We start from the raw sequence: 20,800 nt of genomic DNA, 5'->3' as shown, positions 1-20,800 counted from the left end.
TTCCTCAGAATGCATTTCACTTTGTGCGGTGTATGATGGAGACATTAAAAATGGAGCCAGACACTGTTCCTGGCCTGTAGCCTAAAGAAACACATCCATATCGCTTGCTTTTTTTCAAAACATTAGCTGCCTGTTTTGTGAAGTTCACTGCGTTCAGAAGAAATTTTCAAACCGAGAGATCCGTTCTCCAGCGCTAAGATCCTGTTACACAGCAATCCGCAAGTTAATGTCTGGCATTTTTGAGCAGACATACTTAATATAAGCTTTTATTTTCTTATTGTCACCGCCTGAGAGCTTTGAATTGAGATTTACCATGGAGATCCAAGACCTCTGTTGGGCCCCTGCTTCAGATCACAGAAAGGGGTGCTCTGCTTTTTACAACCCCCTCAGAGTGAGAGCAACCGCATGCAGGGGCCCCTGAATTATGTTTGTCTGTTCTCAAGACATGTTCATTGTTTTCACATTCTCCAAAAGAGGCTTGGGAGGAGTGAAAAGATGAATTACCATCAGATGAAAAGAATTGATCTTTTTTATTTATTGCCGTGTTAAGTTTGCTGACTCCTCTTGAATTTTAAAGTATGACCAAAAAAATACAGTTCTTATAGCCAGACAGGCATGGCACATCCAAACATCCGACAGAAGTGTTTTATCTGAAGTTTTATAGCAAAGATGTACCTGGTATTTTATGTTTGGAGACGTTCTGCCGTCTTCTGTAGGCATTCCACAGTCTCCTTTCTTTGGGTGGCACCAGTTGATGTTCTCTGTTGCGTGGCCAAGCGTCAGGTTTATATCTGTGAATAACACAGACAAAATCACAACAAACTCGTTCGCACGCACTCCAGAGATTCTGACGCTGGTTGTTTGTCTTTAGCAGGTGTAAAACTGTAAAGTGTTTAAAAAATGTGCTGATAATCATGTTAACATGATCATATACCTGTCATTGTACAAACTAAAGTTAAAAATGTAGCTTCCAAACGTTTTAAAGTTGCTTTTAGCAGTATAAGCCATTGCACTAACTTCTGCTAGATGTTACGTGAAATTTTGCAGGCAAAAACTTCACTTTCAAACCAAGTCATGTCAACATGATGAATTCTTGTGAACAACTTGAATCTGTGGGGAAATTTTGCCCTTATTAAAAAGGTAAATGTGCACCTTTAGTCACTGAATTATCCCATGTAATTTTTCCTATTTGTTGTTTGTAGCTGTGGTGCTAAAGGCAATACATTTAAACTTCTCCAAGAAGTTAGATGGTTGGTTAATTAGCCGACTATTCTGACTCATCCCTTGCTAATAAGCTACTAAATTTGAAGTCAAAGTCCCAGCTGTGAACCTCGCTACAGAGTGCCGTTCGAAGAGTTATTGTTCTTGTTACGGTCTTCTGCAAAACCATAGTTCAACCATCTCTTTGTTCTGTCAGCCATCAGATTTCAGCAGCGGTGTAATGCTAAAGTTCCTAATTGAGAAAAATACAGCACAACCGTTGGAGCCACAGGCAGTCTAATAGGATGCATCTCAGGGGAGGAAGGGCCGGTTGAGTTTTCATGCCTGGTCTCCCTGCTGGCATGAGATTTGATAAGTGTTTCCGTTAGCGACACGCTTTCTGTCGTAGCTTGTATGCTATAAGTAATCACGGCTTCTCTGGGCGAATGCTTCCCTTTATGCATTTTTGCTTCTTGTCAGTTGTTTTTTTTTTACTCCTTTTTTTTGTCTTCATTCCTCCATTTTCTCCTTTAATTAAAAAAAGTTAGCTTTTTTTGTATTGATTAGACAACTGGACAGCATTTTGACACATATTATGGATATAGTTTAGTCGCACAACTGTAATATAATTTTTCAGTTGCGTCATATTCCCTCACAAATAGGCTATATGTGACCTACAAATATGGCTAGAGTCACACATGTGACACTTTACAGCATGAACAGGCCATTGTTCTGGTTAAGCAAGGCATAAAACAACAAAAAACATTGCTGATAAAGCCAGTCCATACCATTTAGTAGTTCACTGACATATCGTCAAGAAAAATAAAAGTTCATAAACTGTGCTTCAGTTACAATACAACATTTTAAGCATGCTCAGTTGAGCTACCTTTAATTCTATTTGAAAAAAAGGTTTGGTGTGCCTTTATTTTTGGCAGTAGAGTTTGTCATCATTTACTCACCCTCATCTCTTTTCTTCAGAGGTACACATAAGGAGATATTTAGCACAGTGTTGTTGCTGCTGTTTTCCACTGATTGAAAATAAATGGTAACAGCGCTTTCAAGCTGCATCTCTTGAGAAGACAAAAACAAAAGTTGTCTATATGACTCGTACCTTATACTCCAAGTTTTTTTTAAATTATAAAATAGCATTGTATATATATAATTGGTGTTTTTTTTTTATTGTTGAATAGCATTGTAAATGTTTTTTGAAAGAAGTTTCTTCTGCTCATCAAGCCTGCATTTATTTGATCAAAATTACAGATTTTTTTTTTTAATATTGTGATATATTATTACAATTTAAAATAATTGTTTTTACAATTTTATTATACTTTAAATTATCATTTATTTCTGTGATGCAAAGCTGAATTTTTAGGATTATTATCATATGATCCTTTAGAAATCATTCTAATATGATGATTCATTATCAAAGTTGGAAACAGTTCTGCTGCTTAATATTTTTTCAGAACATGTGATACTTTTTTAGGATACTTTGATGAATAAAAAGTAAAAAAAAAAAAAAAAAAAAAAAAGCTATGTTTTTAAAATATAAATATTTTGTAATAACAATATACACTACTGGTCAGTAATTTGGGGTCAGTAATTTTTTTTTCTTTCTTTTTCTTTTTTTAAATAAAATCAATACTTTTATTCAGCAAGGAGTTGGTTAAGGAATGAAAAAGTGAAGTAAAGAAAATATATTATTAGAATATATATTATTAGATTTTTTTTGACTCGTAATAAATGCAGTTCTTTTTAACCTTTTATTCATCAAATATATTAGACAGCAGAACTGTTTCCAACACTCATAATAAATCAGAATATTAGAATGATTTCTAAATGATCATGTGATAGACTGGATGTTACATGTGACACTGAAGGCTGGAGTAATGATGCTGAAAATTCAGCTTTGCATCACAGGAATAAAATTATTTTTTAAAGTATATTCAAATAGAAAACTATTATTTTAAGTTGTAATAATATTTCACAATATTACTACTGTTTTTTTTTTCTGTATTTTTGATCAAATAAATGCAGGCTTGATGAGCAGAAGAGACTTCTTTCAAAAAACATTAAAAATAGTAATGTTTCCAAACTTTTGACCTGTACTGAAAATAGCATTGTATACTAAATAAAATAAAAAATATTTCTAGTATTGTATAATATTTCACGTGTGGAGCAGCATGTACTGGGAACCTGAAAACAACTAGTCATGAGCTGCTAGTGTGTAAATGAAAACGGTTCCATGCTTCACTCTGAAACACGCAGCAGATATATTTTAGTTTGTTTATTTGAGATTTCATAATCCCACTAAGGCATATCACAATTTTTTTATAAATGAATTGTGCAGCGATTTTTAGGTTCGTATGGAAAGTTTACAATCTGTTTCTTTCCATGGAAATTGAAACTGACTGCTAGTATTTCCTAAACACAAAAAGGCTTTTTGCCAACAAAGAAGTTTGCAGTTGTTGAGTATGTGCTTTGGTTTTGGTTGCTGTGTTGTGTTTCTCTCATATGAAGTATTTCAAGCGAGACAGGCTCTGGCAAATATAACGCTGATATGGTTTGCTTTGAAAACAGCCTGCTCTTGAAACGTTTGTTTAGTCTAACTCCAAATCCATGTTGCCTAGCCTTGAGCAGCTTCCAGTCAATATGTAAACCATTGCAGACATCGCCATTTCCCGCTGTACTTGAGTTAGTTTGTTCTTTGTTACCGATTGCATGTTATACTTCTTGCAAACATGAATGTGAAAGCTATATATTTTCATCGTCTAGTCATGGGTTGTCTGAATGACTGGTTGACTAGTTTTCACTTTGTTTTCTCTAGGATAATGGAAACCAGCTGACTGATGCCTGTTTGTTTGTTTTTTCCTCCTCAGGTACATGTACTGGACCGACTGGGGGGAGGAGCCAAGAATAGAAAGGGCGGGAATGGATGGCAGCAGTCGACAAATCATTGTCCAGAAGGAAATCTACTGGCCCAACGGACTGACCATCGACCTCGAGGAGCAGAAACTCTACTGGGCAGATGCAAAGCTCAGCTTCATCCACAGGGCCAACTTGGATGGAACAGCTCGGTCAGTTTCCTCATTCTTTCACACTTATTCTCAGTTCATCTCCTTGTATTTCTTTCCCTTTCCCATCCGTATTGAAGCCGAATGGTATGTCTGTGGCCCAATCCAAACACTTCCTGCACGTAGGCCCAGTTTGAGACCCCCTCCCTACTTCCGCCCACTCTTAACTTGAGATGACCTCCGTACCATATACCACTGTAACCCGATCCTGCCTGGCATTATGGGTATGATTTGGGCCCCCCAGCCAAAGGGTTACATTTCCTTTTGTGTATGTAGGATTTTGTAGTAACTTCAATAAAGAAAGGTATGTCGGACCCTCTGCTATGTTCAGATTTGCATTGCTAGTCGATCTGCAGGAGTCGTATGGTCTGGCTAGGCCTGTAGTCCAGCAGATGTCATTGAACGAGGAACCTGACCTATATCTAGAAACCAGAAAATCATAGAGACTTTGATTATTGATTCTCAATCTTTCATAATAGTAAAAAATATTAAATGAAAGTTGCTAGTATACCAAAAAGACATCAGTTTAAAGTGATGTTATTTTTAATTTTATAAAAAAAAAAAAAAAAAAAATGAATTCAATATTAAAATCATTGATCTTTTTTTTTTTTTTTTTTTTGGCATACCCATTCTTACAGTTGTCAATCTGAAAAGTTATTTTTGAATTATTAAATGAATAGTTTGCTGCTTTATTTTAAGTAGCATTTCCAGTCTGCTAAAAGACAAATTGTTAAAGTATACAAAATGTTTTAATTTTAATTCTATAATTTTAATAAATAATAGATTTTATATGTAATATAATATAATTATTTATTTAAATTATATAAGTTATTTAATTGTTGGTTGGTTCCTTCATTTTTAAGTCATATCCTCAGTCTTCTGCTAAAAAAATTCATTCATTCATTCTCAAAAACAACACAAAGCATCTAGTGTACTTCTGTCAAAGGTCTTCTTGACTGAATCAGACGTGAGTAATAGCGGTTGTCATACAACTGTGGATCAGTGATGCATGCTTTATTCCATCCTCTTCATGAAACTTGTGGCATTAAGCAATTAATTTAATGTTCTGCTGTACTCGGACACCTTTGTTTAATAGCCTTTTCAGTTTGCTGGCTTCAAACAACTCTGGCACTACCAAGAGTGCGTCAAAGGCTGTGAAAAATCTGTTTGTAATTACCTTTCCAGAGTGCTGACCCCCCTCCACCACCCCTCCCCCATTCCGCTGTTCGTCACACGCTATTAAAAATCAGGAGGGTCTAACTCTTCCATGCACATTCACACACACAAACTCCCCCGACCTAACCAGGAAAATTTATCCCCTCACGACACTACAGCTCGGTGATTGATGAGCGACGCTTCTCCGAATACTGTGGCACAATGGTTCTGAACACTTGTTGCTTTGATCCACTCCTGTTTATTTATGTCCAGTGGTTCAGAAGGCCGCCGTTCGGCCAGACAAACGCGACACGCGGCGCTCCGATGGAGTCCGAGGAAAATTCACTTGATAAGGGCAGCTGTGCTGTTAGAGAACAGGATGACTCCCTACTAACGACCGAAACAGATGCGGAGTTACAGGTCGATGACAGCCTGATTTGTTTAATTCCCCCCTCTTCTTGGAAAAGAAGTCCTACGGGCCCCCGAAAGGGGGGTGGGGGGGGGGGGGGTTTGGGTGGTTCGATTTCGTATGAGCTCCAGATTTCCTGAAGGGTCTAAAAAAGTCCTCAGTTGATGTTGTTGGCTTGTTGTTGTGGTCTTAAATTCCCTTTCTATATGCCTATTTCTATATGCTTTTTTTGGAAAGAGTAATACCTGTAGGCCTCTCATGTCTTTGAAATTTACTGGAATTATTTCCCATATATTTCCCATATAAAGAATTCCAACTGGATTCATAAAGCAAGCTGGCTTGGAATGTGTGTTCCCTCCTGAAAGACTAGACATTCCAGGCTGGTTTATCAGCATCAGTGCTAGTCTAACTGGTTGACCAGCATGGTTATGAAACCTGATGACCATATTATATGGGTTCCAAACCAAATAATTTTTTATTTTTGGCAGAACTACACTACTGTTCAAAAGTTTAGTTTTTTTTTTTAATGTTTTTGAAAGTCTGTTATGCTCACCAAGATTGTTATTTGAGCACAAATACAGTAAAAACAGTAATATTTTGAAATATTATTACACTTTAAAACATCCATATTCTATTTGAATGTATTTTAAAATGTAATTTATTAAAATGTAATATTTAATTTATTTTTTATTTTAAAGCTGAATTTTCAGCATCGTTACTCCAGTCTTCAGTGTCACATGATCCTTCAGAAATCATTCTAATATACTGATTTGCTGTTAAGAAACATTTCTCATTATCATGATTGGAGTTGAAAACAGTTGTGCCAGTTAATATTTTTGTGGAAACCATGATTCTGGAAACCATGATTCTTTTTTTTTTTTTGAAAAATCGAAAGCTTAAAAAAAAAATGTATTTGAAATCTCTTGTAACATTATAAATGTTTTTACTGTCACTTATCAGTTTAATGCATCCTTGTTGAATAAAATGAATCTCAATTTTTTGAGCTGTCGTGCATCACTTTAAGAGCATTTAACATCCAAAATGCAGTATATATGTGGGTAATTTAAGCAGAGTGTGTATTTACATATATGTGTTGACGGTTACAGGGAGGCCGTTGTGGAGGGTTCCCTCACTCACCCGTTTGCCCTCACTCTTTATGAAGAGACGCTCTACTGGACAGACTGGCAGACCCGATCCATTCACGCCTGCAACAAACATACTGGAGAGAACCGGAGAGAAATTCTCAGTGGCATTTACTCGCCGATGGACATCCAGGTGCTGGGCCAAGAGCGGCAGCCCAACAGTGAGTCTACACATCTCAAAAACTCACAATACTGGTTTATAGATGGTTTGGTTTTTGTCAAACCAGAACAAAATAGACATTTTATCCCAGGACCCATGAGGTTTAAGTGCTGGCCTTAAGATTCAGACTATTTTGAAGCTCTAATACACATCAAATTTTCACAAACCATGTTTGTGAAGGAACAGTACTGTTCAATGTAGGTCTCAGGTCAGGTTGCCTCAAGAGAGCCTTCATATTCCATGTTTAATTTTTTAGGTCATTCTTTCAGCACTTACTGCACTGCCTCTTTGTGAAAGTGTCGGTCTTTTGGCCCATGAGGCAATCTGGGGAGAATAGTTCTCAGGGAATGAAATTTTCCAAGTGTCCTGCATTCCACTCTGAAGAAATAAACACAGTTCCTCAGTGGAGACGGGGAACAGCCCCAGCACGATCCCACCCCCACCTTAGTCTGTGTGTGTGTGTGCATGTGAGGATGTGGGTGTGGACTGCTTCAAAACATTTAACAGCCTGCAAAGACCCCACTAGGTAAGTGTTTGTTGTGTTGGAGGTAAGAAAATAAAGAAAGGATGAAGCAACCATCATGCAAACAAACAATGAAGATCTAGACCAGTGATTTCAACCAGGGTGGTTCTAGCAGGTTCCAGAGGGCACTTGTTAAAAGTAAATATCTAATATAATAGATAACAGCAGTCGTTAAATATTCATAATATTGAAAACTTTTTAAAATAGATTAAAAAGACTAAATAAATTAAAAAATTGTGATTAATTGCCCAACCGTTTGTTTGTTTCTAAACTAAAGTCTCTTATGCTAAGGCTGCATTTATTTTATTAAAAATAATAATAATTGTATTTTTATAATTGTATAAAATTGTATACAATTGTATAAAAAAATACAATTAATTATGATTAATAATGTTGTAATTAATTGTAGAGCAATATTTATTTTAATATTATTATTATAATGTATAAAACTACTTATAAAACTACTAAGATTAAAATAAATGTTTGTGATTTAATAATAATTCAACCATGATCTGTTTGTGAGGATGACACTCTTATTTATCAGCAATAATAATAAAGTAATATTTAATATTGTATATCATTAATTATATTTTTAATATATGTATTTGTTGTATTAAAGTTGCAGAGTCAAGCATTATACTATACGTCCTCAAAAATATGCCTGTATTGGTATTTTTTGAATTTCCTCATGTGTCCTTGAACTGTGGACCAGTCATCAGTCAGTGTGCTGGGCAGACACCACATCTGCGAGCAGCGCGGAGGAGAGGGGGATAACAAGTGTTGGGTCAGGGCCGTCTGTGTTTTCCTGATGGAGCAGATGTGTTTTCTGAGAGGCTACTACAAGCAGAGTGTGACCTGGTGGAAATGGAAAAACCTCTTACAGGAAATAAAATGTTTTGCTGCCACCTGCTTTTGTTCAAGGGTTGAAGTTTTGTTTGGGAACTAAGCAATGCTGTTTTTTAACCTCTTTTCTAATCTGTCGTGCCACAGGTGAAGAGGAAGTTCATAGTTGTCTGATGCCAAATAACGCATCGTGAGCAGAATCTCAATCTCAAAAGAGTTTCCGACAAATAACACATTAAGTCAAGTAAAAGTAAAGTAAAATCGCACATTAGATCTCTATATTTCAGTATCTCTTAAGTCAAGTAAAAGTAAAGTAAAATCGCACATTAGATCTCTATATTTCAGTATCTCTTTTTTATATTTGCCTTGGTAATAACCATTTGATATCTTAATTAAGCACAGCATAACTAAGACACAAAAACGTAACTATTGTTAAGTTTCCTGAGCAATAAAAGAGCAGGGTTAATACGTTCAAGCCGTGGTTATTTATATACCAGACCAATATACTATTTAATTCAGTGCTCTGATGCATTAATCACCCTATGTGATGAACTTTCTCAAATTAAGGTGGGAATTTGGTGAACCATTCACACATTCTTTAGATCACTGTGTTTTCTGGTCATTTTTTAACCAGGAGGTCAATGCTCTTTGCAGTAATGTCTAATAAACAGCAGTTTTATAGCTTTCCTCTTTCCTTGTCATTGCTCCACAGTTCAAACTCCATGCAGTGAAAGAAACGGAGGCTGTTCCCACCTGTGTCTCCTCTCCCCCATGCCGCCCTTCTATAGCTGTGCTTGTCCAACTGGGGTTAAACTCAAAGAGGATGGAAAGACTTGTCGACCAGGTATAAAAAGCATGCTGATTTGAATGCTTAAAAAGACCCAAAAAGTATAAAATATTTTTCCGAAAATTCACGATTCAGATAGATAGATATGGCTGCTTTTCTATGAAGAGCATGGAATGGTTTTGTTGCATTTGTAATTTTATTATGATGTCCCTGCTCTCGAGCGTAAAATTAGATTTTTATGAACTGTGGCCTTTCATGGGCTGGTTTTGGTATGAGGACTGGCGTACTGTGCATCTATAAAAAATTAGCATGCCGTCCCGCACAGAAGACCATGACAGAGACTAATGTTTGACAGATGGTGATTCATTTGAGTTTACAGTTTAGTCAAAATCACTCTTCTCTGATTCAGCAATTATGAATCATAACCTTATTCCATAACAGCTGACACATTTCACTCCTTTTTCTCTTTGTCGTGAGAGTTTTAGCCTAGATGAAGAGCTGGTAGACCTACTTTGGGGTCCCATGTCAAGGTCACCTTTGAGGGGCTGACCGGGTCAGTCCAAAGTTTGTGCGTTTAGGTCCAGTTTAGGAAATAATTTGGTTGAATTACTCAAGGTGTTTGTCTACATTCTCTCATCTCCAGACTCCTTAAAGAAATGCCCCTTTGCTCATTGTAAAATCATCATGGGGTACCTCAGGGAATTTTAAAATGACATTTACCAGGTCTGGAATAGATAAAATCTTAGTTATTAAAATGATATGTTCAAATCATTCTTTTAAATCGATTTTTCCCCATTGAAACGGTTAACCAGTTTGAACAATTAATTAGCTGCTTGGTCAAAATTTGTGAACAATTGATAATAAAATGTAACTTTTAATAAAACGAGATTCATTGGTGAAACTTTGTGTGAATTATGGTAATTGTAGTAGAGTAAATTGAGGACAGCAGAAAGATCCAGACATATTTGTATGTCCAAAAAGGACTTTCTCGTACAAAGCAAAATGCATTTGATTAATTAAAATTGAATGCATTCGTCCTTTTATTCTTGATGAGGATGTACATTAAACATTAAGGGCTACTAAAATCAGGCTTCACCCCCTGGCTAGCTTGGATTTTTTTCCCACCCTCTCCAGAACAGAGTTGTCCATTGTATCTGTGCACCCAGCCTGTTAATGACAGACTGTTTTTTTATTGGAAAAAAAAAAAAAAAAAACATTCACCTCTTCCCAAGTCTCTCTGCCATTCTACTTGAATTTATAACTCCTTCAAATTTGAGGCAGTATATTCCCAAGCCAGGAAACAATGAGAAGTATTCATCAAGCCTTCATTCCAGTGGCGCAATTGAAACATGGAGCTGTGCAGTGTTGAGGACAGGGGAGGTTGTCTGGCCAAATGAAACCTATTCCCACTGACCTCAAGATTAAGCAACTCTCCTGAAAAGTTGACAACTAATCAGAACAAACAATAGCCTATTGTACTGGACTTTCATTAGCAACAAGGCAAGGGCACGAGTGGATCCAGTAGGACAAAGGATTAGCATGAGCAAACGTCAACACCTCATACTTGTTTAGCTTGGGTGGCTAAATTGAAGGCATTTGTTTTGGTTTTGTCAGACGTCCACTCACTTTGATAACATGCAAGGCAGAACGAAGGACAAATTAAAACCAAAAGAAGCCAAAAAAAAAAGACCAAGAAACCCTAGAGGAGCTGTTTTTCTTCTTCTTATTGGTGTCAGTGCTGATGGATGTCACTACTTATTGGGTGCCGTGGACCGCAGCTGGTGTTGTGGGTATTGGAGCGTGCTCGGTTACAAAGAGAGATTAAATAAGGACAAGGTTGGAACTAATTGCTTCCACAGATTGGGTCTAGACAGATTCTACTATTGGTATTTAAACCTGGCATGCAGTTTTTGTAATGGAGCAATGCGATCTTGCAGTGCACCGTCTGCAGGGACAACTCTGCAATTCATGCAACTAATTGCTTCTGTCAGACTCCGTTTTCTTTGACGAGTTGAATCTGTGCCCTAGGCAGAGTAGTACTCTTAATACACATATTTGTAGACCTTTTTGCGAGATTAGGGTTAGGCTTTTGATTTTTTGAGTTACTGCTGTCCTAATTGAAGTAGACAGTGCAGGTCAAAGGCCATGGCATCTCTGGTCCTTGATGAATCTTTTGCAGGATTGTCAAAAGAGCAGATGGCTCCGTTGTTCTCATGCTCAACATTTTAAGCAAATCTCACTCTTATCACCAGGGGCAGAACAGGTGCTTCTACTGGCTCGCCGCACCGACCTTCGGCGGATATCCCTAGACTTACCTGACTATACAGACATTGTCTTACAAGTCAGTGACATCCGGCATGCAATTGCCATAGACTATGACCCGGTGGAAGGATACATATACTGGACGGATGATGAGGTGAAGGCCATTCGCCGTGCCCGAATAGATGGAAGCGACGCCCATACTCTGGTCACCAGTGAGATCAACCATCCTGATGGAATTGCGGTGGACTGGGTGGCACGTAATCTCTACTGGACAGACACAGGCACCGATCGCATCGAGGTAACCAGACTCAATGGCACTTCTCGACGCATCCTCATATCTGAGAACCTGGACGAACCGCGAGCCATCGTGTTGGATCCCATAAATGGGTATGGAAATCATGTACTTCATTTTAAGTTAATTTCTGAGATCTCTAAGTGGAGTCTTCCTGAATTAGCATGTAATTTACCTTCTTCTTGTTGCTGTTATGCAGATACATGTACTGGACTGACTGGGGCGAGATGCCCAAGATCGAACGAGCAAACCTGGATGGCATGGACAGGGTTGTGCTGCTCAACACCTCCCTTGGTTGGCCCAATGGTTTGGCCATTGACTACATTGCAGGAAAGCTTTACTGGGGCGATGCCAAAACGGACAAAATTGAGGTAAGTCAGCTAACATTTTACTTTAAAGGGGAAATGTGCAGTGGTGTCACCTTGTTGCAATATTTGCTCATTAGATTTCCTTTCACTAGAAGCATATACGAGTAGCTTTGAAATTTTATGGTGTTCCATGGCTGAATTGAGACTTTGGTGCTGGTTGAATAGTCTGAGAATGTGGAGTAATGAGAGGGGACCTGAGGACTGTAGTGGAGTCCAAGGGCGAATTCCTTGTTGGAAGTGAGCAGCTAGTCCTTCAAGTGTTTCCCTGAAGTGATCATCATATGTGCACTTTGCTAATGGCCTTTTGGAAGGCATTTCTTGAAAGAATCTAGCTGAGTCCTTTGGTGGATTTTTTTTTTCATGTTTAGATGGGAAAATTGCTGTTTTAGCGAAGATACTCCAGAGTCTTGACCAAATCCGTGAGACTTTTTTTTTGTTGTATTTTGTTGTGTGGATTTCTTGTGAAAGGTTTCATGTTTAGATGGATTATTTTCTGTTTTAGCGTTCTAACTCCAGCCTCAGACCAAATGTCTTGATTTATTCTGTACCAGGCACAGGTCCCTGGGTGTCATAATGTCTTTGGTTTTCATTCACCCAGTATGCCTGAAAGCCTGTCGTGTAAACACAAAAGAAGCTAAGGAAACATCCCCCTCTTGTTTTCTCGTGCTCGTTTGCTTTTCTTCTCACGCTGACTCTCAACAACCTTTCCAAACATGGCTCTCTCAATATCTGTCTATACTTTGACCAATAATCTCTGATATGTAGACATAAATAAATATATATATATTCTTTCTTTTACACAGTGCCTCTCATAACTCATTTCATAACAGATTTATTTAAACATTAAATAAGACATCACTAATATGATGTGTATATGGTCTAATATTTCACGAAATGCCCTTCTCTAGACTTCATTTATAGCGCACTAACGAGCTGTGGACACTGATGACTACCTGAGGTAATGAAATGAACAGTTATTTTGTTTACAAGCTCGTTTGCTTTTATTGCCGTCTTCTCCAACCTTTTGAAACAATGCTCTCTCAATATCTGCATACTTTGTTCAATTCATGATATTTAGACGTAAATATAAAAGTAGTATATATAGATTATTTATATAAGATATGATAATATACTCCTTATTGAACTGAGTGTGTTTCACAGCCACATCAAAGAGCGGCAAACACTAAATTAGACATTTGAATTTCCTGAAAATAAAGGACATAATTTGAAAGATGAGACTTCTCTTTCTTATCAAAAGTAACACTATATGAGCTGTGGACCCGTAAAAGATGAGACGTTGTTTCTTATCAAAAGTAACAATATATAAAAAAGACCCGTATATATATATATATATATATATATATATACATTTTTCCAAGAATTTACATGTTGTTTTCTTTTTTTTTTTACATTGCTATTCTCAGTAAATATTAATCCAGCTGTTTTTTGTTTTTTTTTTACTGACAGCTGCAATAAGATTCAATTTGTTAAGATTAGTTAATGCATTCATAATACAGTTATCAGTGTTAATTATTACAATATAAAATGTTATAAATGTGTTTTTATATGTAGAAGTTAATGTTAACCTATATTAATAAATGCTGTAAAGACATTGTTAGTTGAGGTCCTAAATGCATTGACTTATGTGAATAAATGTGACAAATAATGTATGTTATGGCTCAAACTTCAACTGCATAACAATGCAGTCAATCCCATGTTGGCTAGGTTCATAAACCTGTTAACCTAGGTGTGTGGCAGCTTTAGGTAAGAGCTCTCAAACTGTGCATTTAAAGGGTAGGTATTATTTATGGATGCACTGAACTCCGCGAGTTTGCGGACAGTCACAGCCAGCAAAATGCCATCACAACTAACCTGTTTGTAACCCAGGGCTTTTTTTTAATCTGCCAGGTTCCCTGCTGTGGCGTTTAAAGAGAAGGGGCAGTAGGACAGGCGGGCCAAGGGTGAACAGCAGGGCAAGGGTGGCCTAAAAACTACCACGACTCAGCGCGAGTCCCTGTTTGTGTGCACTCTGCTTTGCTCTCTCTTTGAGATGCAGAAGTGTTTTCTGTGGCCGTCAAAGGGAGGAGCGAGGTGGTGTTTTCCTGTGTTAAAGCTGGGCTGAATGAGTTGAGGATTAGGGCACTCCTGCTGACAGATCGAGCTCTGTAAAAGGCCAGATGCTCATTGAAGTCCACGTGCAACACCTTCTAGAATAATCCTTGCCCAAACAACCCAATGGATGACTGCTGAGCACTGGTCCTCTCTTTTAAAGATGTGTTATTTTTGCTCATATCAAAACATTGTATAATTGAATGATGGCATTCTTGCATTTTCCTCAAGAAAGAGAGTTGTGGAAAATAATTATATTTGCAGCGTAGGTTTTGTAATCAGTTCAACCATCCAGCAATAGAAAGATGATTTTTTTGAGAATCAACGTTTGGTCACTCACCATCACCCAGGATCATTGTATTGCTCAGAGGTTGCTCTTTCTTACTTCAAGAGATTGAGTTACAACCTTGTCTCAGATGTTTCTCCCTAAAATTCCTTGGGAGAAATAAAAATAGACACTGATAAGATATTTGTAGCTCTAAAATGAACCAAGATAGCATAGCTCAGATAAATTTGCATAGCTCAGATAATTCTCTGAAATTTCTCTGAAACTCTAGAGGAGACACGTTTGAGATTACTGGGGTCTTTTTCTTAAGAGAAGAATCTTTGAAGTTCAAGATGCGAGCAAAAGTATCTATTTCATTTAATTGCTATAACGGAGAAACAGTTGAGATATTAAAGAGATCTAGAATGATAACTATAAAGAGAACAATATTAGCGTCCACATCAGCGGACAATATTGTTTGTTTATTCTAAATGCACATTTGTCTGCTGCTTTAAATTCGCGAGCTCGTTATGGCAGGATTGATTCTGATTGGCTGTCAATGTTTTTATCGTTCATCAGCTTGAAAAAAAATCGTTCTGAAAGTGATTCCAGCGATTTATAGTTTCTCAGTGCCTTTATCGTTATAGCTGTGGTGTGGACTCTGCCATTTTTTAATACTGAGAATGATTTTTAGAACTATGTCTTTATCCTTATCTTTATAGTTATCGTCATTGGTGTGAACAGGACTTTACTCAGAAGAGAATTATTATTGCTCACATGTTGCAATTTTATGGCTCTGTTATGTATCATGTCCATATCAGCTTTGTCTCAAATGTTTCTCCTTAGAAGAAATGCAAAAAAAAATAATTAATTAAACAATTGAGTAGGACAGTTTAATGTTGGAATAATTAGATGAGAAATGTGTGAGCAAGAGACCAATTCTTAAACTCTAGGGTGGACCGGGACATTTTCTACAGAGAAAGATCTGTTCTGCAGAAGACTTCGTTTATTTAATCTCATTACCATGTAGGAGAAACAATTGCAATATTAAAAAGCCTTGTTTGTGATTTTTTTTTTTTTCTGCTCCTTTGGAAGTGTTTTGAAGAGATATTCAGGATGCACTCTTTCTCCTGCCCGGCTGAGGAGGGAAGCTCTGTGGTCATGTGTTCAGAGCTGACCCCCTGCCTACTCCAGAACAAAAGCTGCACAGAATAGAGGCGAAATCTCGCGGAGGTCCTCCTCCATCCACGCACACCACCCCACCCCTGCACCAGATGCACTTTTTGGGTGGCTGCACTGCATTCCCCAGCCTCCTAGCAGCTGACAAGTGTGTTCTGTTCTCCTTTCTCACAAGGGTTCTTCAGATTCACCTTAATGGAGGCGGAGGCCATTCTTTAGCTGGCCCACTTACCCGCTGAAAGGAAGAAAAGCCCTTGAAGTGCTAATCGGCGGAGTTGCAGCATGGCCCGTCCATCAGTAGATTCTCATTAAAGATTTTCTTTTTTGCATACTGATGCTCGCTTACCTCATTTCAGCTGCCCTTTTTGTTTTGAAAGGGCCGATTCTGGACTGCCTCCGAACAGAGTCACATTTACACGTTACTGTTTGCCTTTTTTTTTTTTTCATCCGCTTGGTTCCTTTTGGTAGATGGTTGGTGTGAGGGAGGGCGGCTCTTTTTCAGGAGCTGAAAACAACATTAAGTTTTAAATGAGGAGTTTTGAAAAGTGCCTTCTGGCATTTGGAATGTGGCTGCTCACTGCCTGAATGGTTATAAATAGAGGAATGGAGGCTTTCAGGCCCTCCTCCCTCCCTCTTGCCTTCTTGCTTCCCCCCCCTTTAACACGGCTGGTGATAGGCCTTGTCTGAAAGGGCTTTTTTTTACCTTCCTCCTTGAAAAGTTGAATTGCATTTGGGGCTGAGGACAATTGCATTGTTAATTTTTCATGTTTGTGAAAGGACCATGTAGCAGTTTTTTCCAGCCTGTTTTTGACATGATTTTTGGTTTGACAAAGTTTTATCTATAGTATATGGCTGTCATATTTGGTTTTATAGGGATAATTCATCAAAAAATTAATATTGTCATTTACCTTTATTTTGTTCTTTGTCTTATTTTTCCTAACAGTTTTCTTACTTTTTCTGAAATATGGTTATAGTATTAACAAAGTCATTATAAAGTACTTTCTGTGGCACACAACAGGAGAAATATCAAAGACTTGTCTGGTCACTCTTTTCCATGCAGTTGAAATGAATCAAGACTGACGTTTTTAAACATCAAAAAAGATCCAAAAGCGCCGCTTTCTTCCAAGTCTTCTGAAACCATTTGGTAGCTGTGTGAGAAACAGACCAATATTTAGTCATTATTTGCAGAAAATCTTGAATATATTAAAGTTGAGTCTCATTTCAAACTCGCACTTGCAAAGGAAGAAAGAAATGAAAGTAATTTACACCTCAAGGGGAATAGCAGTCAGTTTTCTTATGTTTTTTCTTAAATAAGACATCCTTTATGATGTATGCAGCCGACAAATGTAAACTCCGGAGGGGCGCAGCCTTTGAAATTTGACACCGTCTGAAATTTAAAGCATCCCTGCTTTGTACACAATCATATACATTCAAACGGACACCCGAGCTCTGATTTCTGCATTGTAGTAATATTCAAATCTAGCCTATCTTTTGAGTGCCATCTTTTCAATCAAATAAATCTTTTCAGAAAGAATCTGAATGATTCATTCGTGAATCAGTTGTTGAGTTGACTTCACTCAGTGATCCAGTCTCTCTGCATTTAAAAGCTCACTGAAGATTAGATATTGAAATTAAATATCTAAATATTGTTCTGTTTCTCACACAAAGCTATTGTATGACTTCTTAAGACTTGGTATATAGTGCATGAATCATATGAACCACTTTTAAAATACATTTATGATGCTTTTGCCTCCATTCTGAATCGTAAAAGCTAGCTCTGCATAAAAAAGAGCAGCCTGCACAGTCTCCAGAATTTGTGGACGTGAGTAAAAGATGACAAAATCTTCATTTTTAAGTGGACTATTTCTTTAATGATGTAAATGGCACTCAAAAATGTTTTATCCTTACATTTGACTACATAGAAGCAGATCCAAGGATGTTTGTATTTGCTGTCAACCTCCAACTGGTGTTTCAGGTTCACAGCCTGTTCTCTTAAATGAGCGAAAGATCGTTTTGAATGTGTGCCAGTAACATCCCCTTTCATCTCAGGTCCTGTACATCTGAAAGGAAGGCTTGATTATTGGCACTTGCACTGGAAGGTTTTTTCCTTAAACGGTATGGGAATTGTGGGGCTTTCATTTCTGTCGCTCTTGCCGTGTGTTTTCAACTCTTTTCTGAGCAGTCAGATTCAACCCCCCCTTCATCCCGCCCCTTTGAACCCTTTAGAAGTCGCCGCAGACCCTCTCAATTCACCCCCTCAGTGTAGAGATGTTTAAGATAACTCATTTGACTGATGTGCCGTCCCTGGTGTAGAAAGTCCCCTGCTTTGTGGGCCAATTATGTAGATTCTGCTTTCACCGAGTCTTTTCAGACTCTGATTGCGAAGTGCCATGGGTGCCCTCTGGGCTCCCATAAAGACAAATATGTAGAACAGAATGAAGCAGAACTTGCGCAAAACATGAGGGCTTTTTTTTAAGGGTCATCTCAAGCAGAGATGTTAATATATATATATATATATATATATATATATATATATATATATATATATATATATATATATATATATATATATATATATATATATATATTCAGAAATATCTATATACAGTGAAGCATATTTTAACATTATTTTTATATTTATAGATTTGTTGTTATTAGTATAATAATAAAAAATAAATTAAATAAAACACAATATAAAGATTCTAAATAAATTCATAAACATGATAAATAGATGATGTATACCAGTCAGCCATTTGTATTTCATTTTATGTGTATTTATTTTTCAGTATATTTGTTCTGTATCCTGTCCATAGCTACATTCTTCCCTTTATCCGTTTCCTAAAAGTCTTAATTTTACTCTCAATAAAGCCATTTGAGTACAATGAATCCCGAAGTGCATTTTGATGGCCCTTCAGTATGGCAACACCGTGACCGTGAAAAGCAACAGCTTGAAAGAGGGCTTTATTTGTGGTAGTATGATGTGAGGTGGCCGAGGGCTCGTCTGCTGATGGATGCTGGCAAAAAAAAAACATTAGTGTGAAGAGGATCAATAATGCTTTTTTCTAAAGTCCCCCCAGAGCGTTTGCACCAATGGCCCTGGCACATTGTGGCCGGCGGGAGCCGTGAAACTTGATTTGCGCAGGGTTTTTCCAGCGAGGGGCCTCTCACTAAAACATTGGCCATGCTAATGATAGCTCCTTTGTCTATGAGTTAGCGGCACATCCAAGGCCCATCATAGTGAGGGCTGTTTAGATTCGGACGGTAGTGGTAGAATAAACTGCTTTGAAGCACTCCGCTTACATGCGGTTCATACAGGTGATGGATGTCCCACACAAGTCTGGCAGATATCCAGAGAACTTCTTTCACAGGCAGGAAGGAGGCATGTCATAGTGTGTTTGAATAGTATATGCAAAATTCAGTTTTGTTCTATTCTGTATCTTCATAAAGGGATATCCCAATCAGGATTTTTCAGAGTCAATGAATATTGAGTATCTGCCAATACACAGAGTCTTGAATTTTTTTTACTTGAATTTTCCTAGCGTTTTGTGCACACTTCAAGTACATTAAAGCTATTAAAATCTATCCAGTGTGTACAGAGTTGTGCAGAGAGTTTATTTGCCTCTTTATGATGGAAAAAAGCAACGACAAAAGTCGGTTTCGTAGTGGGTTTTGGTTCTTCTGCTGTTTTAGGACCTTTGAAATCACTGAAATCATTTGGCAAAGTGACCTGGACATGTAATGCGCTCAAGACCTGCCTGGAAATACTTTTGCCCCTGAAAATAATTGCACACCTTAGAACTTTCGTCAGCCAATCAGATTCAAGCATTCAACTGCCCCCAGAGAATAATCTGTAATATTGGGCCAAAAAAAAAAAAAAAGGTAACAGTGCCAATGCCCATGACGTCAGTAAAGCGACTGGTCTCTTCTCTAGTTTTCTCACTAGAATTTGCTCAAATGCAACAGAATTGCAAGTTTTCACCTCTTTGCAGGCCAAATCCAGCCAGTGGTAGTCCAAGCCAAACAGCACTATAGTTAATTGCCTGGTAACAGTTTGTTGCTGTTGATGGCTGTTTCACTATGAGGTCTTCTTAATCTTTGATGTTCCAGGCTCCAAGGTTACACAGTTTCACATGAATTATAGGGGTATAAAAGACACCTGACTTTCATAATATTTTCCATCTCCTGTGGCCAGCGCTGCACACACTATCCAGCAATACTTTCACTTATTCAGTTTTTTTAGTAATTTTATTTGAGAAAACAAATATGCTCAAATGTAAGATTTTTACAGGCCGGCGGGGATTTGATATACTGTAGAAATGCTCAAAATTGCTCTTAAGTGTGATGAATTAGAAGAATATATGTTTGTGTGTGCGTAAAGCATTTTATGTGTAAATAATGGCTACATTTTAAAAGACCATCAAGTCAGTTTGCCTTGAAAAAGAACGATTAGCGTTTGTTTAGAGCTCTAGGTTTACAGTGTTGTGACGTCCATACTTAATATAACATCACCTTGTAGACCTCCATGATGGTTTGCACTCCATGGAGAAAATAATAGGAAACCAAATTCAAAATCTCTTTCTTTTCTGCTAGAGGTTCACTAGAGGTTTAAACATCTGTTCTGCAATATACCTTTTCCAATATTCTGTTCGTTTAAGCAAAAACACAATAAAAATAATTGTGGGCAGGATGAATTTTTGGCTTCCGTTTTGATGGTGTATCTTGTTTTTTAAACATATCACCACAGATCACACATTTTTAAGGTAAAGTTCAATTTTTTTTTGTTACTTTAGAAACTTTTTGGCACAGCATAGCAAATCATAGCAAGGTTTATCATTATTGTGCAACAGATAAGCCATTTCTTACAATATATGACTTAATTTAATCTTTATGATATTATTGCCTGCTGCTATTATGTTTATGATATTTTGTACGTGTAAATTTTTAGCATTCCCCGAATTAAAAAGCAGTAGTTAAGATTTGATCAGATCGCTTGTAAACGTTATGAAGTCCAGTTTCTAAGCTTTTATGCAACACT

The 20,800-nt window shown here is 37.4% G+C and overlaps 1 protein-coding gene across 1 annotated transcript in view; it reads left to right on the top strand.

The window, feature by feature from the left end:
• LOC109050602 (low-density lipoprotein receptor-related protein 5-like) overlaps positions 1-20,800 on the top strand; it is a 59,825-nt gene that overhangs the window by 13,178 nt on the left and 25,847 nt on the right. The window contains exons 4-8 of the mRNA XM_042715154.1: positions 4,077-4,274; positions 6,942-7,138; positions 9,216-9,347; positions 11,543-11,939; positions 12,044-12,215. Coding sequence (XP_042571088.1) covers positions 4,077-4,274; positions 6,942-7,138; positions 9,216-9,347; positions 11,543-11,939; positions 12,044-12,215 — 1,096 coding nt within the window. The remainder of the gene's footprint in view (positions 1-4,076; positions 4,275-6,941; positions 7,139-9,215; positions 9,348-11,542; positions 11,940-12,043; positions 12,216-20,800) is intronic.

The sequence above is a fragment of the Cyprinus carpio genome, chromosome A25 (genome assembly GCF_018340385.1).
Source record: "Cyprinus carpio isolate SPL01 chromosome A25, ASM1834038v1, whole genome shotgun sequence".
Classification (NCBI taxonomy): domain Eukaryota; kingdom Metazoa; phylum Chordata; class Actinopteri; order Cypriniformes; family Cyprinidae; genus Cyprinus; species Cyprinus carpio.
The sequence above is the reverse complement of the archived record's forward strand: the minus strand, read 5'-3'. Positions and strand labels throughout refer to the sequence as shown.